Source organism: Zea mays, chromosome 1, assembly GCF_902167145.1.
Source record: "Zea mays cultivar B73 chromosome 1, Zm-B73-REFERENCE-NAM-5.0, whole genome shotgun sequence".
NCBI lineage: Eukaryota > Viridiplantae > Streptophyta > Magnoliopsida > Poales > Poaceae > Zea > Zea mays.
The window spans coordinates 242,548,971-242,575,855 of record NC_050096.1 but is presented as its reverse complement, the minus strand read 5'-3'; the positions used below and the strand labels follow the sequence as shown (position 1 = coordinate 242,575,855).

Here is a 26,885-nt window from a genome sequence, read left to right as displayed (position 1 = left end):
ACTTACTGGCAGTTACTGTGAACATATTGTGTCCTTTGTGACATCATTATCATTGTTAATGTTTTTTTGATTAACAGGCCCAATTCTCTTGGCCTGGTCTATGTTTTCTGTTTCAATTAATTCAAAGACTTCATTAAGTGCACTCTTTATCTCTGGAACTTCAAAGTCATCCCAATTGAATTGCTCACAATCTGAATCCAAACTGTTTTCTTGACTTCTGTTTGAAATCTGGGGAAACAATCTTCTCCTTTTCAAACTCCTTTCCTTTTCAAGATCTCTAACATACCATTCCCCAAGAAGGTTACATAAACACATGACAGCTCCTTTTATCTTTCCGTTTGTTTTCAATAGTAGTGCGATCCTTCTAAGACATGTATGTGGTGGAGCTGGAAGATCAGAGAGAGACTTCCAAGGTACACGATAATATCTTGCCCCAAGTACTGCACGCACTCTAATGTATGCCATCAGCAGTTTTCTACAAATAATAATAAAATAGTCAGGACCATCGTGCATGATTGTCAACTTAAGTATTGAGGTTTAGAAATCAATTTTCAGATCAAGCATCGGCAGACAAAAATCATAATACCTATCAGATTCACATGTCCAAAAGAATCTTTTACTTCTCATGCAGCTCTTTCTTAAGATAGCATACCGACTGATCATTGGTACTTCTTCATCAACAACAATAGGTTGCCCCAATATTTGTTCAGCAGATCCACTTGCTTGTACTGTACGTTTCAGAAGCTTCAGGCTGGTCCCATCGGCACGTCTCTTTCTTCTCACAGGAGTCAATCTAGAACCAACTCTTTGCTGCTTTTGTTTAGAAGTAAAGCTGGTCGCATCCACATATCCTCTAGACAGGGTAAGGTGGTTACTTTGTACGAGATTATTTTTTCTTTCTCTCTCTTTATTAATACAAAAATGAAGCTCTTTTGTGTGTTTCTAGACTCCTTCCGGAACAAATACCTTTAAGTTTAGGCTGTTCTTCTCCCCTTTCACAACTTTCAGTACAATCAAAATCCATTCTGTACTCATCTTTCTCATTCTTTAATGAGAACTCAACCAGGATCAGGGGGACAAACTGTTTTGGCTCAAAAGGTTTTGTACAAGTCTTGGAACTTGGTTTTGTCTTCTGAATGAGGTCAAACTGTTTTGGCTGAATTTATCTTACTTACGCTGTCAGTAGTATGCCAAAACATGGTTACTACTGGGCATCTCTCATTTCTTTGAGGTTTATGAACGTGTCATTATTCACTTCCCCCTTCCGATGCCATATCTTTGTGGACCATCAGAATCTTCTGAAAACAAGATCTGTGGCCGTCTTGTCATCTTGTTTTCTGATGGCCCCCATATCTAAGTATTTTTTATATTAAATATCTAAATGAATATGTGGTGATCATCCTAATAGCAGTATCGATGAAGTCTCACTCCGTTTTTAAAGAGGTTTTCTGTTTAAAAAACATGAGCATCATGGTTGTCACATACCTCACTCTTGGTAGTGGAAGTAAAGCGTAAGAAGTGAGCCAAACAAGATAACTGCTTCCTAGCTCTTTGATCTTCGATCTGATCGACTACAGCTGACCATGCACCTTTTCGTAGTTCATGGATACCCAAGAATCCATCTAGGCGACGCCGACAGGGAACCAGCAATTTGCGGTGGAGGTGCCGTTGAACAGACACGTTGTCCGTTTCACGACCGCGGCAAAGGTGAAACCCACCAGCCTCTCTCGCAGCTCCGTTTCACTCGCTACCAAAAGAGTGCTCCAGAAATCAGTTGTTTCATCGTTACTGTTGTTTCCAGCACCAGGACCATGCCGCGCATGATTGCCGATCATCACTTTTCTGCAGATTATGTTCAGTAAGTGCAGCTTCCGCGAGCTGACATGGGCATCATGTCATGCATCGAGCGTGATGACTGGGCAGCGATAGAAACACACTGTGGTTCGTCCGCAAATAAAGATGAGGCCCAACTGTGCACTAGAGTCTCCAGAAAGGCGGGCGCGGTTTTCTTCAGCTCTTGCAGCGCAGCTACAACGACCCACAACACAAGACTCTTTTCGACATTTTCGTATTTCTTCAGCGACCACAAGATGTTGGATCCCCACCACATAAGGTTACATGATGATAAGTCCGCAGACTGCGGATTGCAAATATCGATGCTCCCGTCCAGTGGAATACCAACAAATTGGCCACCGATCCAAATGAACTCGACCACCGCCTTTTGTGTCCTGTTGTTTTGATTACCAAAATTATTTCTAAATGCTATATTTAAGCAAGGACGATTTGTAGCACAAGAACCCAGTACTTCTCACAATGCATAAGCAAAATTACCTGACTTGCTACATCTGGTTCAAAAGGTTCAGATCCAAACTGCGGACCTAAAAAAAGACAGCCGTCAATTGCAGCTTATGCACATATCTTCACCGACAGCAATAGTTCAGTTGAACAAAAAGATGTCGGATACAAAAGCCTAAGGCTTACCACAGCAATTCTCTGTTCTCCAGGTGATAGCATAAGACCATAGCATCGATCAGAAACTTTTGATAGCTGCATGCATATTGAAAACCCAATTATATGGAGGAAAATAATTGGACATCAAGAATAACTAACATTTAAGTATCTACTACTCTTACATCTTCTGACTCCCTTAGCTCTGAAAATTCTGAATGCAAAAAAAATTCTTCAAGGTGGTTTTCGTGAGAGATCCAACAACGTGCAGAATTGTCCTAAAAGAAGAATAAATTGAAAAGCATCAGCCTGAAAGGTGCAACTTTCAAAATCTGAGTGATACAACTTCTGAGGACGAAGAACAGAGTGAATTGCATAGTCCCTGATGTTGGCAAACCGGGCGAAACCCCTGCCAGACTTCCACAGCAGCGAGTGAGTAGTGGTCGCCGGGCGGCAGGCGGGGGAGGAGGGAGAAGGTCTCGCTACGAGTCAGCCACCGTCGTAGTCCACGCCGCCACGAGGATTGCCTACAACCAGTCTCAGATTTTATTTATATTTATTGAAGTTAATAACTAAAGTGCAGTATGTTAGTCTCTAGAAAATAATGTTACGTAAATCTGCATTCAAATGATTGACTGTAGACTGCCGCCGCCTCCCCTCTACAATATGTTTATATCATTTTATTTGCAATATTAATTGTTCATTGTTATGTTATCACTAATGCATGTAAAATTTTTTAGCTGGTTATAGTAGAAACATTTGAATCGTGTATCAAATAATACATAGTAACAATGATTATAGGTTTTTGTCTCCCGTGGATGGAATCTAAAGAGGAAAATGTTGCACTTAAAGTCATCCAAAGAGATAATACATTATCTATAGATGAATCTCTACTAATGTCCTTGTCTCATAACAAGCCAAAAAATCGGTGACTACTACAATAGTTCCGAAAGGTATGATAACTTCCATACTACCGTATGGATCAATTTGTATTGTTTTTATTGCAAGTGATTTATGTTTGATCTCATGATTGTTTTGTTCGTAGATTATATTTGCACGCAGGGTGATCTTGCACTCATCGATTGGATTAAAGAAATCCCTTGTGAACCAAGGGTAGAAGTCGTGCTTATTGATGATGCCTTTGTGGAAAGGAAGTGGATGGAATGCCTATTTCAACCGGACGCATATCTAGGTGATGAGGTAATTCATGATAATTCAACTAGCTAGGAGCACCACACTTCCAAGATACTCACCCTGGTATTTTAAACCATAACTTACATACTTGCAGGTGATAGACTGTTACATAAATTTAATAAAAGCTCAAGAGCATCTAAAATGCCGATCTGGAGGTCGTGTACACATAGAAAATGCTTTTCAGTTCAACTTTCTAAAGCGAGACGGTGATGTTGAAACTAAAACAGATGAGTTATATCCAAGTAAAGACATGGCACAAATATCTAGCGCTGAAAGAAGGGTTTTACTTTATCTAGACCATGACATGGTAAATACGAGATTGCAATCTACACGGTTAGTGTTTACATGTATTATTATGCAATATTTATAATTGACTTGTAGGTGTTTATTCCAATAAATATCCGAGAAATGCACTGGCATCTTGCCGTGATCAATGCAAGAAATATGGAGATACAAGTGCTCGACTCACTTGGTACATCATCCGGTCGCAATGACCTCATTGACACTGTGAGTTTATACAAACTCAACAATTACGAATCCCTTATTAACTTAAAATCTCAACTTCTAATTCTATGTTTTTATAATAATAATAAAGATAAAAGGACTACAAAGACAAATTGATATGGTATCTCAGCGTAAGGAGTTAAAAGATCACAGGTGGCTAGACCTCCGAGTTGCTTCTTGGCCACTTAGAGAAATAGAAATGGAATATGCAAAGCAAACGGATAGGTACACCATATATTCTTATGTGTTGCTATTAATATTCATTGTTGTTAATCTTGACATTTTATCATCTGGTTGATGTAGCTCCTCGTGTGGCCTCTTTCTACTAAACTATATCGAATACTGGACAGGGGATGAACTATCTGATAATTTTACCCAGGTATATTATTACTACTATGACATTATGCGTGCATCATGGACGCCGTGAATTGTGGTAGAGCTTTCTTTCAGGCTGCAGACTTGTTTGCATCCCTACTGTTCCAAGTCGTGCTCGCTTTTGTTGTTTGTTGTACGACCGACGATTTTTTATGATTGGTTCAGTCGTTTTGCTTTGCATACACTGTGAACATAACTGCAATCTGCGTATTTATCACATGCACAGATTTTCTTGTTGGCAGTTTGCACTTTCTGATGGGTCTCTTTTTTAACAATAAATTACATGTGGCTATAACATGAATATCTGTTTGCTGTCTTCTGTTATTATTATGTCAATCCAATTGATACATATAATTGCTAAATAAATTGTTTCTTATTTGCAGGACGACATGTCACACTTTAGGAAAAAATTGGCTGCTATATTACTATCTTCAGATATAAACAAGAGAAAGGGGTGTTCGTTATACAAGTATGACAAAGAAGTCGATGCTGGATGCTCCTCTGATGTTCAGATATTAGATAGTCCCACAAATCCTAAGAAGAGGAAACTACTTTGTGTATCTGAAGAAAACGAAGTATTGATGGAAGATGATGATGGCCCCATCACTCAAGCAGACTTAGAAAGGTGGTTTGTTCATGATTGGGATAAAAGAACTCCTATAAAAATCCCGACCGATGAGTGCACTAATGAATTTTTACTGAGTGGCCTTTCCACAAAGGACATGCCAGTGACCAAAGCCGATTTAATAGATGTTCTATGTGATTACATCATGACAATCCAAGATGATACGACATTAGAGTAAGTGCTCATTGTTTTATCTATTTTATATGTACCAACTACGTAAAGTTTTGATATATACTTTTGTCATGTTGCATTACAGGATGACATGGGTGCGAAGTTTCAACCCTTTTAAGATAGAAATATCTGTCAAAGACCTGCAAAACGTATTAAGGGTAAATCTAGATATGACTCTAAAATGTTTTGACATGGCTGTTCGATTGTTGGCCATTAAAGAGTCACATATGTCGAAAGATGAAATGATAAAGGATAAAAAACATTATATGGACATGCGCTTCTGGGTAAGTTTGTTTCCAATCAATAATGTAGTAATATATTGTATCTATACATATAATCCTCATGTGGACATGTATATATATATCTATCTAGAGAATGGTTGGTTTTGGTAAACTTCCAAAGTACCATCAGGATCCTACAGCAGAAGAGTTAGCCAAAACACTCGACTGTTGGCCTTCATTGAACTATTATATCACTGGTTGTAAATATGTAAGTATGTGTTCATTTTGAATGTATTTATAAAAGGCACTTCGTTGCAATCCTAATGACTGGTATTTTGTAGGTTCTTATGCCATGGAAATTCAACGGATGCTACGCACTTTTCATAATCGATCATGGTAAAAAGCACGTAACTTTTATAGACTTTACACCCACTCAAGATTGGTGTAAACACATGCCATACAAGAGGTTTGCAGAAGCAATTATCATGGCCTCCAAGAAATATAAGATTGCCTACAATAAGAAACGTTCTGGATGGGCAGATGATATTTTTAAGTGGGAACATACAATTCGGTCTGGTCTTCCATTGGACTTAAAAGAGTACTTTCTCAATACCATGTTCTCAACATTTTAATTTTTTTCTATGATAACCATTGTATATAATATAGTTGGCCAAACATTATTCTATAGGGTTAATACAAGCTACTTCGTTCTACAAGCTATGGTCATGTGGGGGAGTGGTAGACGAATGGAATTTAATAGGGTGAGTGGAGTACGTTTGGTTCATGTTCAAACATACATTTCAGTTACATAATATAAATTTGACGTTTTGTTCTCTTATGTCTTTGTGTGTAGGATGCAAAGATTCTTCGAAGGAACTTTGTAATTGATCTATTAAGTTACGAGGAGAATTCATGCCGCTATGCTATCCCTCCAAACATACAACAACGACTTATCAGTATCGCTAAAAAAGATTAAATTAATGTACGGTTGTCGACATATTTGACTATTATTAGAAATTGTAAGACAAGTTGATTCGTGCAATACCGATGGTGCATCAACAATAGGCGTGTAGAACTATATATTTTCCATGTCTTCTTTTTCTCGTGTATTATTTTCCAAGTCCGAAGAACATCTGCCATGATATACACTTTCTTGTGCATGCCACTTTTTTTTGTGCTTGCAATTGCAACTCTATTGCCTTTTCGTCCTGTGGAGAGGTTAGTCCACCTAATGTTTTCAGGTCCCAGTGAATGCACAGGTTGTGGGTTTGTTTTCTTTCCTAAACATTATAACACATTTGTAACCTTTTTCTATAATATTATAACACATTTGTACATGAGTTATCGTGATATTTTATCTTCCCGTTGCAACGCACGGGCATCCACCTAGTATATGAGATAAGAACATGAGTTTATATCTCATATTTTAAGATCGTAAGTTCTGTAAATAGTATTCCCTTCGTTCATAAATATAAGACACCATTGATTTTTTTTAAAAAAATTATGACCACCATCTTATTTAGAAAATAATAAATTATCATTTATTTTTTTATGATTTACTTTATCACTTAAGATAGTTTATACTTGACTTAAAATTTTAATTTTTAAATAAATATTTTAAATAAGACGATTGATCAAAGTTTTTTTAAAATTCAATAGTATTATACATTTATGAACAGAGATAGTATTAAGGGGGTGTTTGAATGCACTAGAACTAATAATTAGTGACTAAAATTAGTTGAGACATTTAAACACTCTAACTAATAGTTCAGCTATTAGCTATTTTTAGTAAATTAATTAATAATTAGATAACTATTTATTAGATAGCTAATTTTACTAATAATTTTTAACCAACTAACTATTAGTTTTAGTACATTCAAACACTCCTTAAGGCTTTGTTCGTTTGTGTCGGATTGCACCCGGAATCGTTGCAGCCAATCAAAGTTTATATAAATTAGAGAAACAATCCGGTTATGAATTGTTTCGACCCACTAATTCAGCACAAACGAATAAGGCCTAAACAGAGTTCCGCATCTCCTGTTAGCCCTGTTGATAGTCTTATCCGACGAGCACCATTAAAAACGGTAAAACGTGGTCCCCACTCGCACCATCTGCGTCACTTCCACGTGGTCCCTATATACCGGGACGGTCCCACATACGACGACTCCGGCTCGAAGTCATACCGTAGAAGACTCCAGAACGTTCCCTGCCATGTGGGCCGTACACTGGTCCAGGCCCCGCGAGTCAGTGATGTACCAGGTGACGTGGCTCTCTCCGAGTTCCAAACCCTCGCCGCAAGAAAGAAGCTATAAAGGAAAGCTAATCCCCCTTCCTTGAGTCCTCCGCATCTCGCATTCTCGCCGGTGCTGCTGCAATTAACGCCACCCCCGGCCAACCGCCTGAAAACTACCTCTGCCGCCGGCGCCGCCATCCCCAACATGGCGAGCCAAGGGGAGCCCTCGGCCTCTGCTTCCGATCCGTACGATGTCGCTCCCTCTTCTCCCCGTCCGATCCGATCTGGTGGAGCCCTACTGCCCTAGGGTTGAGGTTCCCGGACCCGATCTGGGTTGCTTGGTGTCAATGTTTCGGTGGTGTATTCGTTTGGTAATGATTTTCCAATGATGGCGTGTGCAGGAAGGAGAAGAAGGACTACTCGACGGCGATACTAGAGAGGAAAAAGTCACCGAACCGCCTTGTCGTCGACGAGGCCACCAACGACGATAACTCCGTCGTCGCACTGCACCCTGACACCATGGAGAGGCTGCAGCTCTTCCGCGGCGATACTGTGCTCCTCAAGGTCTGATATGGCTAATCTGAGCTTGTTGCAGCAGCTTGGGGATGTTGAGCTAATCTAGCAGATTGTATTATCACGTGACCGATCTGTGTGTGTTCGACCTGAATTCCGTGTATTCAGAGTGCAGACCTGTTAGAAATAACCTTAGCTTTTGTCACAAGTACTTGCTGAAGTGTTTAATGTTGTAATTTGTTGTATTGTTTGAGAACTTGAGTATGCTGAGGCAGTGAGGGTATTTGGGCTCCCTCTGCTTTGCTTCTGTAGTGTGTAGATTTTAGAAATTTACCAATTCACATTCGTACACCATTGATTCATTTGAATGTAATAGTAATCTAGATTTCTTTTATTGCTTGCTTCAGTAACATATTTTAATATACTTGGTTTGTTATGTTCAAATCTCCTGATACATCTGTTCTAGATTTAAAAGCAACCATTCTTTTTGTATGAATTATTCATTGTTCATAGTTAGAACAGGGAATCAACACTATTTAGTAATGCATGAATAACTCATTGTTCATAGTTAGAACAGGGAATCAACACTATTTAGTATTATTCAAATTTGTCTTCCTTGTTCTGCTAGATGGAGATGATGTGCTGCATACAAAATTCTTTTTTTGTGAATTGTGATCCCTATCGTGATAATTTGGATTTGATGGCTGCACTTGTGACTCAAGTGTGTTCAAGGGATTGAGCAATTGGATATGTGTTGGCCTATCTTTTTTAAAGTCTCTTTATGGCTACTGTTTGTCCGTGGAACTATTTCTCACCTTATGCTTTGTGTTGTAGGGTAAGAAGAGGAAAGACACTGTTTGCATTGTCCTTGCGGATGAAACCTGTGAGGAGCCAAAGGTTCGGATGAACAAGGTTGTCCGCCAGAACCTGAGGGTGAGGCTTGGTGATGTGGTTTCTGTCCACCAGTGCCAGGATGTGAAATATGGGAAGCGTGTGCACATTCTTCCAATTGATGATACAGTTGAAGGCATTACAGGGAACCTGTTTGATGCCTTCTTGAAACGTAAGTTCCTGATCTTGTGAATTTCTTAGTTGATCTAGGTTTTTTTGGGCATCAGCATGGCTCCATGGCACTTATTTCTCATGTTACTTCAACTGAAGTAGCTCTCTTTTCTTCTGTTGTCAATGGTTTACTGAGTTCTGATAAAGGAGGAGTCTGGCATTTATACTACCTAATTAATATGCTTGTATATTGTTTCTGCCATTTCATGTAGACCTTGCAGCAGTTTTGTCATTTTATAATAACACCCCTTGTGAAACTGTGCAGCATACTTCCTAGAAGCATACAGGCCCGTGAGGAAAGGAGACCTTTTCCTTGTCAGGGGTGGAATGAGAAGCGTGGAATTCAAAGTGATAGAGACTGACCCTTCTGAATATTGTATCGTTGCCCCAGATACTGAAATATTTTGTGATGGGGAGCCTATTAAGAGAGAGGATGAGGAGCGTCTTGATGAAGTTGGTTATGATGATGTTGGTGGAGTTAGAAAGCAAATGGCCCAAATCAGAGAGCTTGTTGAGCTTCCACTACGCCATCCTCAGCTTTTCAAATCTATTGGTGTGAAGCCACCAAAGGGCATATTGCTGTATGGGCCACCTGGTTCTGGAAAGACTCTTATTGCTCGTGCTGTTGCTAATGAGACTGGAGCCTTTTTCTTTCTGATCAATGGCCCAGAGATTATGTCGAAGTTAGCAGGAGAGAGTGAGAGCAATCTCAGAAAGGCATTTGAAGAAGCAGAGAAGAATGCTCCATCTATCATTTTCATTGATGAAATTGATTCCATTGCACCCAAGAGAGAAAAGACCAATGGAGAAGTAGAACGTCGTATTGTTTCACAGCTACTGACTCTTATGGATGGACTCAAATCTCGTTCCCATGTTATTGTTATGGGTGCTACAAACCGGCCAAACAGCATCGATCCTGCTCTTAGAAGATTTGGAAGGTTTGACCGGGAAATTGACATTGGAGTTCCTGATGAAGTTGGCCGGCTTGAGGTTCTCCGTATTCACACTAAGAACATGAAGCTAGCTGAAGATGTAAGTGTCTATAATTTATTCTTGATGCATTGCACTTCACACTGATTAGAATATGGTTCTGTCTTCTCTTCTAGCGTCTCGTGATGTCCATTCTCTGAAATTTCCAGGTTAATTTGGAACTCATTTCAAAGGATACCCATGGATACGTTGGTGCTGATCTTGCTGCTCTTTGTACTGAGGCTGCTCTTCAGTGCATTCGTGAGAAGATGGACATCATAGATCTTGAGGATGAGACAATAGATGCAGAGATATTGAACTCGATGGCTGTTACAAATGACCATTTCAAGACTGCGCTTGGAACAAGCAACCCATCTGCTCTCCGTGAAACTGTGAGTACCTGCCTATAATTATCTGTGTTAGCTGCTCTTGTTCTGGGTTGCTTAGTTTGATTTCTGGATCCAGGTTGTTGAAGTCCCAAATGTCTCTTGGGAGGATATTGGTGGGCTGGAGAATGTCAAGAGGGAGCTCCAGGAGGTAATTAGATGCTAATTGACCTAATTGACCTTCTGTTTTTGCTATTGTTGATGTTCCGCAATTTGCTAATTTCTTTCAAAATTGATGCAGACTGTTCAATATCCTGTGGAACATCCAGAGAAGTTCGAGAAGTTTGGCATGTCTCCATCCAAAGGAGTTCTGTTTTATGGTCCTCCTGGTTGTGGTAAAACCTTGTTGGCGAAGGCAATTGCCAACGAGTGCCAGGCTAACTTCATCAGTGTCAAGGGTCCTGAATTGCTTACCATGTGGTTTGGTGAGAGTGAAGCCAACGTCCGCGAAATTTTTGATAAGGCTCGCCAATCTGCTCCTTGTGTCCTCTTCTTTGATGAGCTTGACTCAATTGCGACTCAGGTCTATACACGTCTCACCTTGACTCTTTATTATTTTTGGTGTCATGTTTTATGTCTTACAGATGTTAATGCAATGTTGCAGAGAGGAAGTAGTGTGGGTGATGCTGGAGGCGCGGCTGATAGAGTGCTTAATCAGCTACTGACCGAGATGGATGGCATGAACGCCAAGAAAACTGTGTTTATTATTGGTGCTACAAACAGGCCTGACATCATTGATCCTGCTCTTCTGAGGCCAGGGCGTCTTGACCAGCTGATCTACATTCCACTGCCTGATGAGCAGTCTAGGCTCCAGATCTTCAAGGCCTGCCTAAGGAAGTCCCCTGTGGCAAAGGATGTGGACCTGAATGCTCTTGCTAAGTACACACAAGGGTTCAGTGGAGCAGATATCACAGAAATTTGCCAGCGTGCGTGCAAATATGCAATCAGAGAGAACATTGAGAAGGTAACTTCCTCTAAAGTCTAAACGTTAGTTCGTACTCGACAAATTAGTACTCTTCTGAAGTCCAAGTTATCATCAATCCTAATCATGAACTAAAGAGACAGCTTGTGTAAAAAGGTGTCATAAGTTTGTTTAGTTTCCACCACGGTCCACCCCAGCATGTGCATTGAAGTGGGATATGAGTACAGCCAAACAAGCTCTTGGGGGTTGTCTGAAGTTAGCACAAAATAGTTTTTTCCTGTTTGAAATGTTTGGAATTACATGTAGATTTGTCTTGGCAGATACATTTTTATATTTACAAATGTTCTAAATTAATATATGTAACAAAATGTAGCAGTCAATTCATGATCTCTATATTTCAATTGGGAGTAAAAGTAACAGTGATCATACATCTACTTGTACTCCTTCCAGTCACAAATAAGTTATCTACCATGAGGCGTTGTTCGGTTATTTCCATTCCATGTGGATTGGAGGGGATTGAAATGTATTGAGGCCTTGTTCGGTTATTCCCAATACACATGGATTGGATGAGATTGGAAAAAATGAAGAAGTTTGACTTGTTTGGGATTCAAACCCATCCAATCCCACTCAATCCACATGGATTGAGAGCTAACCGAACAAGCCCTGAGGTGGATTTTGACTTACTATGGATTTTAACCAACTCAGTACCACCCAATCCACATGGATTAGCATCAAACCGAACAAGCCCTAACCTGGGATTAACTTGGAACAGACTCTAATAATCAGCTTAAATCTTTTGCACGATTAGAGTGATTTTTTGTTAATTTATTTTATCTTGTCATGAAGTATGATGAACTTTTTATCATACATTGAACTTTCTAGCTAAGCTTGGTTTGACTGCTGTTTAGTTGCCCTATCGTTTTCCATCTGAATAAATCTCCTTGCAACATCTAATCTCGACAAACACGATTTCAGGACATTGAGAGGGAAAGGCGGATGAAGGACAACCCTGAGGCGATGGAGGAAGATGAAGTGGACGAGATTGCCGAGATCAAAGCAGCTCACTTCGAGGAGTCTATGAAGTATGCTCGGCGCAGTGTCAGTGATGCTGATATCCGCAAGTACCAGGCGTTCGCCCAGACGTTGCAGCAGTCCCGTGGGTTCGGCAGCGAGTTCCGCTTCTCAGAGCAGTCGGCGACAGCTGGTGCTGCTGCAGCCGATCCGTTTGCTTCGGCTGGTGCTGCGGCTGACGATGACGATCTATACAGCTAGGTGTCCTGTTGGGTTGGTTCTGGGTTGTGCAATATCAGTCTCATCAGTCATCTGTTTAAAACTCTGATTATACTTAGACACGGGATGTCATGCAATGATATTTGTTTTCCGTACATTTGGACGTTGAGATAATGCCTGTTTATTTTATGCCATACTCTCCATGCCATTTTATGAATGATTGTTTGTCATTGAGTATATGAGTCACGTTTTATATGGTGACGTGACTGAGATCTATCTCCGGTGTCAGATTAGTGTTGGCAGAAGCAGGTCTGGATGAGATGAATGGCTACTGCATAGGAGCTGCTGGATCCGCGATGAGTTAGCAGCGCTGGTCTTCTTGTGGCTCGTTTTGTTGGAAAAAGTCGGCAATGTTTGGCTACCAATTTGTTAGCTACATTTTTTACGGTTCTCCTAAAGTATGGTTAAAAAACGATAGTTATCTGCACGAAATATGTGATCGAGCTAAGAAATTGACGCTTACCAAAATTATAGTGCGAACAAAAGTAAATTCTATAGGAAATTTGACAACGTTTGTGTCACGGGTGTTTTAAGGGCAAAACCGAATATATAACATATGTGTGTCAGGATCTATTTTCACACATCACAAGTGTAACATAAAAAACAATACATAAAAGGGTAAATAAAGATTATAATAACAATTTACACTTCAAATAGACTTAATATCTTAACCTTTATTATTCAAAAGTACACCAGAACATGTACATCCTTCCACAGGAAAATGCTCGAGAGATTCACTAGACTAGCATCCATCGAGATCACCATCATAATCTTCATATGTTGACTTCTGATCAAAATTAAGCAATGTGTGAGCTCACTTATGGTGATGGCTCAACAAGTAGGGTGAAAATGCAAGGTTAACAAGGTAAAGCTAAATTTTAATACGTTAGCATTTTAGTTGGTCAATATTTTATTATCAACACCTAGTTACTAAGTATAAGTATATATTAAACTCATTTAAGCATAAGCAATAATCTTCAGCATATATATATATATATATGTCATCAACATAAATCTCAGAACCACTTGTACCAAAATATCATCAACATGAAGTCCAATCACTTGAGCGCAACAGAACACGATTTATTTTCATCTTCAAGTTCAATTATCATGTGAGGGTTCAGGCTGCTCTTAACCGTGAGCACGACTGCTATATCAGTTTTACACTCTGTAGAGGTGGTACAATTTTACCAACAAGTCGTGTATCTCGTCTAGCCTGGATTGATCGGACCCATACTCATTACCGAGGTGAATGACCAGGGATCCACTATGAGGCTTTCACAAATACACTTAGTACGAAACAAACCACTAAGGTTTCCAAGTCGATGTGGAGGCCCTCTGGGCGAAATAACTTAGCCAAGATTACGTCCTTATGTTAACGTGAGCTGCCACCATCAACCGCTCCTCCTCTTGCCCATATTTCAGGTAAGGTTGCTACGCACTAAGCAAATTAAGCTAATTACTAAAGCTAGAGCCATGATAGCACTCGTGGTTGCATTGTTTTCCTGGGTGGTCACTCCATGTTCCGTTTAATAAAATATGATCTTGTTTAATCATCGAATTAACAACAATAGTATAAATTTCATCTTCGAAACAATAATATCTTCAAAAGAGTGACATTATAATGATAAAGTTGAGCAATAGCACAATTACTAAGCATAGTATTAAACCCAGGTTAATCAAAGAATAAGATGGGTATTTCTAGGTAATCCTGTTTAGGCAAACCCATCAAATTATACACATATCCAAAAGTAAACTTTATTAAATGTATTGTATGGGATCAGACAGAAAATGCAGAGGGAGAAGTCCACTTGCCTTGCTTATAGAAAACTTGAGATTCTTTCACACAATAGATCTTTATTCTCAACTACTAGATCAATCTCTAAACATCACATAACAAACAAGAAGAAACAAACACCACTCAATAACATACAACATTCACCATAGACAAAACTAAAAGAAAGAAAAACGAAAAGAGCATTTGATTTTCAAAAACATCACAAACAATGGTTATAACAAGAAGACGCTCTTTTGAAAAAAGGGTTGGTTCTTATTTTATAAAACAAGGCCTAAGCTTAAAAATATCTTAATTATAAATATAGAAATATTAGGTTTACCATGATAATCTTTTATATAAAATTCATATGTGATCTGTCTAAGATTAAGGATTCATAAGATTATAAAGCATATTATAACATTACTAAACTTTTTAGAAAAGATATATGTTATATACCTAAGGTTAATGAGTTATGAAACACATTATAAAACAATAATTTTATGTAAAGCTAATAAATAGCTTAAACAAATTTTTATGTGAAAAGATCATAATCATATTATTAAACACCTATTTATGAAGAGCTAGTTATAATTCTTAAGTGGATTTTCATGCAAAAGATATTGAACAAATAATTATCTTTTGGTTTTATTAGAAAACATATGGCCTAGGAAGATATATTAAAACAATATGTAAACTACTATTTTAATTTCCAAAAAAAACATGAACGTTAATTAATGCATTTTAACATTTTTAGACTAGCTATATGGCATATTACTTTTGTAAAGCATATAATTATGAATAATAAATATAAGATTAAATAAGTTTTATGTGAAAGGATAACAAATAATATCATGTTATTAGTAAAACACTTAGTCTAAGTTTGTTAAGAAAACTATATTCAAAGTCAATATATAAACTAACCTTTTAATTATAAAAAGAACATGAACACTAATTTATTTATTTTATCCTTAGGAAAAACTAAGTGATTTATAATGTGGACTAAATTCTATGAAATAATTAATCATGTCCTATATCTAGTTATGAACAAATTGACTATAGGTTTGATTAATAAATTATGAGAAAGGATAATTAATCTATTAATTCTTTTCAGTCCTAAATTAGGAACAAATTATCTAATTCATTAAAAAGGAAACTATGTTAAACAATATTTAATCTATCATTTTAGTTATGTGGGTGAATTAAGCTATATTAATATTATTAGAAATCCATATCTAGCATATACATATTTAAATATGAAATACTTGAATATAAATCTAAATCATAAAAGGTAATTATATAGTTGTTTATTTAGAATGTTTGATTATGAAAAGGTAATCTACAATTCTTTTTAACTTTATAATTAAAAAACTACGCATAGATTTATTATAACAATCACAAATCAGATTTAAATTATGCAAACATGTGAATAGTTGGAAACACTAATTAAAAATGCTTATCATATAATTGTGAAACTAACAAAACGTTTCTATTTTATTTGAGTTTCTAATATACATTTTATAAAAAAAACTGTAACATAGACCTACACATAAATAAAAGTAGACTAGGAGGGGTAGCTAGCAAATTTGCATTTTGTATATAGATGTCATTATAAATATCTATATTTTATTTTTGGCTACAAGAACACAAAGACTATATTCTTTTAAAATTATTATTTAGAAAACTATATGTAGATCAATTATAACCTATATAATTAAAACTACGAAAACATGTAATTTGCTACAAGCGCTATGTCGGTGTTTTGGGTCCGACCGCACACTCGGGGTTGCCCCTCGAGGTGTTTTTAGGAGCAGGACGGTGTCGCCGACTGTAGCAAAATGGTTCGTGCCAGATGCACGAGGGACAATGGACAGTGTTTACAGGTTCGGGCCGCTTAGAGATGCGTAACACACTACGTCCTGGTGAGTATGCTTCGTGTAATGGGTTACAAGGTAGCTCTCGTGGAGAGTTAAGGTTGGTGGCTGAGTAACATGGGATCGATCCTGTTGGGGACTCGTTCTCAAATGCTATGAATTAAGAACAAGGCAACATAAAATGTTAAGTGTTAATGTCCTTCGTCCAATGAAACATTATTCCTTTAAGGATTAATGAACTTCGGACGAAGGTTAGAGATAATACAATTACGAAGGTTAAACTTTCGTAATTGAATTCCAATGGATTATATAAAATTAATACGGAATATGAAGCATCAAAGACAAATAAATTATAAATGAATAACATCATTCTTATATTATATTAACTTAATGTATTCGAATATTAGATACATATATACATCTGCCTTGGCAAAGATTGATTCCCGAATGATGCAATTGCAATTACAGGAATGCATGTACAGTAAAGGAATAATGTTCACTATTTATAGGCACGGGACACAGCCTGTGAGGAATTACAATTATGCCCCTCATAAAAGTTTACAACAACGACTCAAACATTTATGGACTAAAAGGTCATTCTACTTTTAAGTCGGTTTGTAATTCCGAAGCTTCATGAAGAGGAACCTTCGGTCATCACATGCGGACAGCTTCAGCCGAAGCTGTTTCTTCCTGCAGGACCTTCGGCGACGAAGCATGGTCCCAACAGTAGCCCCTTCGCGGTGCTAGATCGTTTTTCGTGACGAGCTTGATCCGTGAAAAAAGTCTCTTAGGCTTCGGGAAGCCGAAGGTCCGAAAAATACCTTCCCTGAGCTCGTTGTCGAGAAACGATTCAGTTTCTGAGCGCGTAGCGGTCCCACCCTGCAGAGTTACTATTTGGTCTCTGCGGTCCACCGTACAGTGGGTGCAAGCAGCTGTTCGCCTGGTATAAAAATCCTGACGATTCACCTTCTTACCTGCAGCACTATATAAACAGACGGGTAGGTGTGAAGTTACCACAGCATTCATTGCTATTGCACTGTTTTGCTGCCAAAATTTTTAACCATAGCCAAAGCTTGACTCTCGCAATCAAACGAAGCTCCAGTTTAAAGCCTACTTCGTTAGAAAGAAAAAAAAACTTCGGAAGAAAAAGTTTTTAGTTCCAAAAAATTCAGAATTAAATGGCCAGAGTGCTCTACCGCTAGGGTTGAGCGTGAGGGAGGCGATGCTGAAGGATCGGAGACTGTTCCCATCTCCGAATTGATGCAACGATCCGGACTGGTGACCTCGGAAGGAATCCATGCTGCCGAGACAGAGCAGACTGTTGTCGAGACAGAACAAATTGCTGCCGAAGCAGAAGAAGGAAATATTGAGGAAGCTGATCCCGATGATGATTACCATATTGTCGTGCCAAGCAAGCCCAGCCACTTGGACTTCGGAAAGTCGACTGTCTCTAAGGCTGATCTCTCCAAGATGGTGAAGTCGGGTTATTTCAGTGAGAATGAGAAGAAGCTACTTCGCTTCGGGGGGGAAGAAACTACCCCGAAGCCAGAAAAGGATGAAATAGTCATTTTCAAGAGCTTCCTAAAGGCTGGGTTGAGATTTCCCTTGAATAGGATGATCTCTGACGTGCTGCAAAAATTTGGCATCTATTTTCACCATCTGACTCCCAACGCGATTGTCAGGCTCAGCGTCTATATCTGGGCTCTCCGAAGCCAGCCGGTGGAGCCATTTGCCGACAGCTTCTGTCGAGTTCATGAGCTGCATTACCAAACAAAAGCCAGAAAAGATGGGTTGCATGAAAATTTTGGTTGCTATAACTTTGCTTATCGGAAAACCACGAAGTTTCCCGTGATCAGCTACCGAAGCAAATGGCCGGCAGGATGGAAATCAGAATGGTTTTATGTCAAAGTTGACGAAGACAAAGAGAAGCTGGTTCAGAGTCCTCTTGAACTAACCTTCGGAGAAACAAGACCCCGATGTAGAATGGAAGTAGAAGGTCCAACTTGGGCTGCTCTAGGCGAATTCAAAATTATTGCAGAACATATTGGCACTAGAGATTTAGTGCAGGAATTCCTGGCCTTCAGGGTTTTTCCAACTATGAAAGAGTGGACAATGCCGAAGCTGGAAGGGGAAAAGAAGAAGGGGGAACTCGTCCGACTGCCCTACCATTATAAATTCAAGAAATACTTTAAAGTACCCTGCCAAGAATGGCTTGATACAATTGAAATAATGAGCAATGAAATTCTTGGGAATTACTCTAAGAAAGAGGACCAACTGATGACAGCGGCCTTCGGCACTCGGCCGAAACGAAGGCTGAACAGGGTGCTTGATGCCATAGGATTTGAATATGCTGACTATGGCCGACTGGGCGGAGATGCTGGAGGCCCGAAGCGAAAAAGGATTGCTAGCACTACTGACGAAGAAGCCGTCAAGGCAGCAAAAAAGAAAAAGAAAGATTCTGAAAATATTAGCGCTGAAGAGTTAAGTTCTGAGCCAAAGGTGGCTACAGCAAAAAAGAGAAAAAGTGCATCCCCAGAGCCGGAAACGCCGGTCCAAGAAGAAGACACTCCTGCTTCTCCTTCTGCTATTGAAGTAGAAGAAATTATGAAGGTAATGACTGAACCTTTGCCTTTCAGGCTAAGTCCGCTGGCACTGGAACTGACGAAGTTTTTTCAGAAGGACAAGGCAGCTTCGGCAGTAGAAAATCCTGCGAAGCCAAAAAAGCGGAGAATTATTCAAGTAACAGATGTGATCCATCAGACGCCGCCACCGATAACGGTGCCAAAAATTGTTTTTGCTGAAACTGCCGAAGCCGAAGTTTCTGGAATGAAAACTGTTGAAGCTGAAATCAGCGGAGCCGAAGCTACCGGGGCCGAAGCCGAGGCCACCGAAGAGTTGAACCTGGAAACCACAATTGAGGCTATTGACAACATACTGCTGAAAATGGCTGAAGAGGAAGCTACCGTAGCTACAGTGAATATGGCAACTGAGAAGGGGAAAGAGCAAATTGATGAAATTTCAGAAGAGGAAGATTTTAACTTTCAAGATTTGCTCGGACAAGAATTAACGGACGCCGAAAAAGAGGAGTTGAGAAAATATGTCATATCTTGCGGATACAAATCAGGGGCTATGCTTTTTGGTGGGGTCAACGAAGGGAAATTAAGATGCCTTCGGAACCGCACTGAAGCCAAAATTATTAGAACTGTTTCCAAAAGCATTGGCTTGCCGAAGCTGGAAGTGGACTTGTGTCGTTATCAACGACACCACATCGCCGGAAGCTTGCTTTATGCCAACTTCAAGGTAACAAATATTTTTGTTATTTTATTATTATTATTATTAACTTTTGTGTCGTGTTCTGACGAAGATCATTTTGACAGAGCATATTATTAAGCAAGGTTCTGAAGATGCAACAAGATCTGGAGGAAGAGAAAAACAAAACCGTCATTCAAGATTTGGCTGAAAAAGTTGAAAATCATGAAGCCAATCTGAAAAAGAAAAACGTCGCAATTCAAGGTCTTGAAATCATGGTCAAAGAGCACGAAGGTGCACTAGAAAAGAAGGATTTTATCATTCAGACCATGGAGGGCTCTTTGGCTGAAATCCAAACTGAAAATGACAAATTAAAGAATGAATTGCTCCGTCAATCAGAAAAATTCGAGCAAGAAAAGAAATATTTTGAAGCAAGCCTGAAGACTGAAGTGGATAAACACTCAAATCTGCAGAAATCTTTTACAGAACTTCAGGAAAAATGCTTAAGCTTCGGCATCCGATGTGTGCAGCGGCTGAAGGACGTGTTTCACTCTGTCGGAGCTAGCTCTTCGAAATTTACACCTTCAGCTGAAAACTTGCCAAGAACATTAGAACATATTGAAGGCGAAGTTGATGCCCTTGACGAAGTTATTGGTGGGCACGCTGACTTCTGCGCCCTGGTAGCTTCTCGGGGCACAGCTGCTGCTTTTTTGAAGGCTGGATGCACACATGGAAACACTGTGAACAGACCAAACTTCAGCCTGTCAGCTTCAGATTTGTTAGATATACCAAGCTTAGCCAGAAGCATCGGAAATAGATTCATGACCCAGATCTGGGTAAGTGGCGGGCGGAAAATGGCAGGCGACGAAGCTCGAAGCCATCTTAAGCCGGTAAAAAACTTATGTTTATTACTTTTACCTTCTCCTTTGAAATTTGTACCTTTCTTATTGTGCTGTTTGATATATACAGGATGACGAAGCTGAAGATTGACAGTGCTGAAGTTTGACAAATCTGAAGACGAAGCCTTAGCTGAAGCCTAAAATTGCTTATAATGTGCTTTCCTGCAAAAATTCTTGGAGAAACTTTTGTAATATAGATATGGAGTAACTTATGTAAATTTGTACATACCTTGTAATATATTCTGTCTCCTTTAACCGCATCCAGTCTGCTTTGCTGTGGACGAAACTTCTCTTTTGAGCCGAAGGCGAAAAACACCTTCCCTTCTTTTCGTACACAACGAAGCATAAAATTTTTTCCTTCGAATCTTTTTCGCTTCTCTTTTTTTTTCCTGAAGCACCTATCTTTTTTGTGTAGCATGATGATGTGCAAATGAATATTAGGACACATGCTCAAAAAACCATAAGCACGGCCCTTCATCCCCTCAAGAATGATAAAAATCTTTTTGCCGTTTACTTTTCGGCTTCACCGTTTACTTTTCGGTGTATCAGCGTTGACTTTTCGCTGTAAGCCTCCCTTAGAAGCTTCTTCGCCTTTTACTTTCGGCGGAATCAGCGTTTATTTTTCGCTGTAAGCCTCCCTTAGGAGCTTCTTCGCCTTTTACTTTCGGCGGAACCAGCGTTTATTTTTCGCTGTAAGCTCTGCATTCCCTTAGGAACGACTTTTGAGCTTCTCCCTGTTTTCTTTTCTTTCTCTTTGCACTCGAGGGTGCGTTCTCAGCTTTTACATTTACATTTTTGGGGGATATCGTTCTTATAGAATTGAAATAAGGAAAAGAAAAATTACATGTTGTGGCCCCATTAAAAACCTTTCTCCCCCTTTGGAAAGGAAAAGGGTGCCACAAAAAAGAATATAAAAAATTACATCAAACTAAACATTATATCTCCGAAGCTCATCCGCATTCCACGATCTAGGAATGTCATTGCCGTCCAAATCCTTCAACCTATAGGAACCAGGTCTTGACGAAGATACTACCAAAAAGGGGCCCTCCCACTTCAGCTGTAATTTGCCTACTGTTTCGGGGTTAGCTACTCTTCGAAGTACCAAGTGTCCTGGTTCAATGTTCTTCAACTTGACCTTTCTATCGCGCCATTTTATTGTTTCAGCTTGATATTTATTGATGTTTTCCACAGCTTGGAGTCTGATCCCTTCAATAGCATCTTTTTCTACAGAGCAATCAGCTTCGTTTTTGCCCTCTGCCGAAGCTACTGTCCTTATTGATCCTGTTTTAGCCTCTTCTGGGGTTATTGCTTCGTCACCAAATAATAGTTTAAAGGGTGTAAAGCCTGTTGATCTTGAGATGGTTGTGTTATGACTCCACACCACTTTGATTAACTCGTCTGGCCACTTTCCCCTCGGCTGATTGAAGATTGACTTCATTATTCCTGTCATTATGATCCCATTGGCTCTTTCAACAAGTCCATTTGATTCTGGGTGTCGGACTGATGCAAAATGGATCTTCGTGCCGATTTGATTACAAAATTCTCTGAAGGCTTCAGAATCAAATTGTGTCCCATTATCCACAGTGATAGCCTTCGGTACTCCGAAGCGACATACAATGTTCTGCCAGAAAAACTTTTGAATAGTAAACGAAGTTATTGTGGCTAAGGGCTTCGCCTCAATCCATTTGGAAAAATATTCCACTGCCACCACCACGTATCTTAAGTTCCCCTGTGTCGGTGGTAATGGACCTAGCAAATCCAGACCCCACCTTTGCAACGGCCAAGTGGGTTGTATTAACTGAGTTAAAGACGAAGATTGTTTTTGATCTCTTGCACATTTCTGACAACCTTCGCACTTTTGAACTAAATCCGCTGCATCCGAAGCTGCCTTTGGCCAATAAAATCCTTGGCAAAAAACTTTTCCAAGCAAGGGCCTAGATCCAATGTGTGATCCACACAGACCTGCATGTATGTCCTTCATTAACTCTATACCTTCGGATCTGGATAAGCACTTGAGTAATGGGGAATAGACCCCGCGCTTGTATAACTCCCCTTCTATTATAACATATGGTCGAGCTCTTGCTTCTATTCTCCTGTTATAAGCTTCGTCGTCTGAGAGAAAATTACCCTGAAGGAAAGAGATGATCTCAGTTCTCCAATCTTCACTATAAACAGGGGATATGTTAAGGATTGCTCTTTCAAGAAGCTCGACCGAAGGTGCTTTTATTGTTTCAAAAAATACTTCCGAAGGTACAGGCAGCCCCTGGGCTGCTGACTTAGCCAATAGATCGGCGTATTCATTTTCTCCACGAGGAATATTTTTGACAGAGAAACCTTCGAAGGAAGCCTCAATCCTTCGGACTGTATCTAGATACTTTTCAAGCTTTGGGTCTCTTGCTTTGTAACTTTTGTCAATATGACCAGAAATAACTTGGGAATCAGTTTTAAGGATGGCCCTTCTGATTCCCATTGCCTTTAATTTCCGAAGACCCAAAAGCAGAGCTTCATACTCGGCGATGTTATTTGTGCAACTAAAATCAAGTTTTGTCGCATAACAAGTTTTAACTTTGGAAGGTGAAACCAACACAGCAGCCGCTCCCGCTCCGAAGGTTCCCCAAGACCCATCGCAAAACACTGTCCATGCTTCGGCGTCTTTATTTGTTTCTTCCTCCTGAGCCCCTGGCGTCCAGTCAGCAATGAAGTCTGCTAACGCCTGGGACTGAATCGAAGATCTATGAACATATTCGATACAGAATTCATTGAGCTCTGCAGCCCATTTTCCAATCCTTCCAGTAGCTTCTCGGTTCCTCATGATATCCTTCAGAGGTTGTGAAGAAGGAACAATTATGTTGTAAGCTTGAAAATAGTGCCGAAGCTTCCTGGAGGCCATCAAGACAGCATACAGTACCTTCTCCAACTCTGTATAATTTTTCTTTGACAAACTAAGAACTTCGGAAACAAAATATATTGGGGCCTGCCTCTTAACTTGGCCTTCAAGCTTCTCCTGAACAAGTGCTGCACTTACCGCTGAGTGCGAAGCTGCCACATATAATAACAAAGGAGCCCCTGGCGTAGGTGGAGTTAGTGTTGTCAAATCTATCAAATACCGTTTCAGTTCTTCAAAGGCATTCTGCTGGATTGGTCCCCATTGAAAGACTTCGGCTGACTTCAGCACTTCGAAGAATGGTAAGTTTCTTTCTGCTGATCTGGATATGAATCTATTGAGAGATGCCAGCCTTCCTGTCAATCTTTGAGCCCCCTTTTTTGTACTTGGTGGCTCCATTCGAAGTATAGCTTCGATTTTACTTGGGTTGGCCTCAATTCCCTTTGTTGAAACTAAGCAACCAAGAAATTTCCCCTTCTTTACTCCGAAGACACATTTTTCTGGATTCAGCTTTAGACCAGCCTGTCTAAAATTAGCAAAGGTCTCTTGTAAATCAGCAATGTGGTTATCCTGCTTCGTGCTCTTTATAATGATATCATCAACATAAGTTAGTACATTCCTGCCTATCTGAGAATGGAGAACCTTTGCTGTCATTCTGCTGAAGCTTCCTCCAGCATTCTTAAGCCCTTTAGGCATCCGAAGGTAACAGTATGTCCCACTAGGGGTTATGAAGCTGGTTTTTGGTTCATCCTCCTTCTTCATCCAGATTTGATGATAGCCTGAATAGCAATCCAGCAAACTCATGAGTTCTGATGAAGCTGCTGCATCGACTAGAGAATCTATCCTTGGCAGTGGGAACTCATCCTTCGGACAGGCCTTATTGAGATCAGTAAAATCGATGCACATTCTCCATTTACCATTGGCCTTCTTCACCATAACAGTGTTAGCCAACCATTCTGGGTATTTTACCTCTCTAATAACTCCGGCACTAAGGAGTCGTTTCACTTCATTCCGAGCACCTTCGGCCTTATCATCAGACATCTTCCGAAGCCTCTGCTTCCTGGGTCTGAAGGATGGATCAACATTGAGCGAGTGCTCAATAACATCCCTGTTAACTCCGCAAAGATCATTAGCTGACCAAGCAAAAACATCTTTATTGTTGAACAAAAACCTTATCAAGGTTTTCTCCTGCTCTTCAGAAAATTGAGATCCCAATAGCACCTTCTGGTCTGCTATATCCTCACACAAGACCACGGGTTTCGGCTGATCAGCCGAAGCAGCTTTTTCCCTTCTGAACTTGTACTGCTCACAAGCTTCAGTTCCATCTATATTATGGATTGCTTTTGAGTCTGTCCAATTTCCTTCGGCCCTTCTGGCAGCTTCTTGACTTCCATGAATAGCAATGGGCCCTTGGTCCGAAGGTATCTTCATGCAAAGATAAGCTGGATGCAGAATTGCTTCGAAGGCATTAAGAGTACCACGACCAATGATTGCATTGTAAGGGTACTCCATGTCAACAATATCAAACATAACTTGCTCAGTCCTTGTGTTGTTGATGAATCCGAAGGCCACTGACATTGAGATTTTGCCAAGTGCTACAATCTGCTTTCCTCCGAAGCCGCAGAGGGGATGTGTGGCATCAAGAATTTTATCTTCGGGCTCTTGCATCTGTCTGAAGGCCTTAGCAAATATGATATCAGCTGCACTGCCTGTATCAACCAAAACATTATGGACCAGAAATCCTTTGATAACACAAGAGATAACCATAGCATCATTGTGTGGGTAATCCTTGAGTTGAAGGTCCTCTTGGGAAAAGGTGATAGGAATGTGAGACCATCTTGACTTGACGAAGGGTCCTTGCACCCCGACATGTTGTACCCTTCTCTGTGCTTCCTTCTTCTGTTTCTTATTGGCTGGTTCTGAACATGAACCGCCCGTTATCGGGAGTACCAGCTTCGGAACCGAAGCAACTCCAGTTTGAATATTGAACGAAGCCATTAGCTCAGAAAAGTGGAAGTGAGTTCACCGAAGGTGGGCGCCAATGTTGGGGACTCGTTCTCAAATGCTATGAATTAAGAACAAGGCAACATAAAATGTTAAGTGTTAATGTCCTTCGTCCAATGAAACATTATTCCTTTAAGGATTAATGAACTTCGGATGATGGTTAGAGATAATACAATTACGAAGGTTAAACTTTCGTAATTGAATTCCAATGGATTATATAAAATTAATACGGAATATGAAGCATCAAAGACAAATAAATTATAAATGAATAACATCATTCTTATATTATATTAACTTAATGTATTCGAATATTAGATACATATATACCTCTGCCTTGGCAAAGATTGATTCTCGAATGATGCAATTGCAATTACAGGAATGCCTGTACAGTAAAGGAATACTGTTCACTATTTATAGGCACGGGACACAGCCTGTGAGGAATTACAATTATGCCCCTCATAAAAGTTTACAACAACGACTCAAACATTTATGGACTAAAAGGTCATTCTACTTTTAAGTCGGTTTGTAATTCCGAAGCTTCATGAAGAGGAACCTTCGGTCATCACATGCGGACAGCTTCAGCCGAAGCTGTTTCTTCCTGCAGGACCTTCGGCGACGAAGCATGGTCCCAACAGATCCTTTTGAAGGGGTGCCCCCTAGGCCTTATATATTCGACCGTGGGGCAATACACGTGGATATGATAACAATGTGCACCTAAAAGATAGTGGACTGTTTGAGTCTATCTTCCTCTGATTCTGCCGACTTATCCTCGCCTGGTTCCGTTGTATGGGGCTCCAGCGCGGGAAAGTTGGATCTTCTGTTGTGACCGCTTGCTCAATGCTGTGGGGCTGTCCGGGCTTGCACCAATCCGGCCTTACATCAATCTGCTTTACTGATTGTCCCTCTCCAGGCCCATGAAGGAATGACCTTACGATTTATTGGGCTCTTGGGCCTCTCGTGAGGTCTTTTACCCTTCCAGTGGACCCGAGGATATCTATCCCCCACAAGCCCCCGATCTTTGGGTTGATTTTGAGGTAATCAGCCCAAAGATCCCAGGTCCAGCTTGCAGTCTTTATTTATGATAAGAGATGCTTTCCAAGTAGTCCAACAAAAATGATTTTTTACTGTCTCCTTCCGCTTAGATCACTCGTAGACCGGAGCCTTGCTTCATGTTTGTGCCTTAGAGGTCGGCATTTCTTTTTGTGGGACCCTGGACTTCGTTGGGTGCACCGGAGGTGCACCCAATGGGTGTAGCCCCCGAGCTTCGAGTAGATTTTGGAAAATAATC

At 40.0% G+C, this 26,885-nt stretch overlaps 1 protein-coding gene across 1 annotated transcript; it reads left to right on the top strand.

The window, feature by feature from the left end:
- Window positions 1-7,879: 7,879 nt before the first annotated feature.
- Window positions 7,880-13,042, top strand: pco097024a (Cell division control protein 48 homolog D). The gene is made up of 9 exons (NM_001360562.1): window positions 7,880-8,017; window positions 8,173-8,335; window positions 9,119-9,347; window positions 9,612-10,378; window positions 10,486-10,707; window positions 10,781-10,852; window positions 10,943-11,224; window positions 11,306-11,665; window positions 12,599-13,042. The coding sequence occupies exons 1-9, from the start codon at window positions 7,977-7,979 to the stop codon at window positions 12,893-12,895; spliced, it is 2,433 nt and encodes an 810-aa protein (NP_001347491.1). The 5' UTR covers window positions 7,880-7,976; the 3' UTR covers window positions 12,896-13,042.
- The last annotated feature ends 13,843 nt before the right edge of the window (window positions 13,043-26,885 follow it).

Bases quoted from the DNA above. Each gene is read 5' to 3' on its own strand.
- pco097024a (NM_001360562.1), top strand. From the start codon at position 7,977: ATGGCGAGCCAAGGGGAGCCCTCGGCCTCTGCTTCCGATCC. The intron at 8,018-8,172 runs GTACGATGTCGC...TGGCGTGTGCAG, and splicing joins TCGGCCTCTGCTTCCGATCC to GAAGGAGAAGAAGGACTACT. The intron at 11,666-12,598 runs GTAACTTCCTCT...ACACGATTTCAG, and splicing joins TCAGAGAGAACATTGAGAAG to GACATTGAGAGGGAAAGGCG.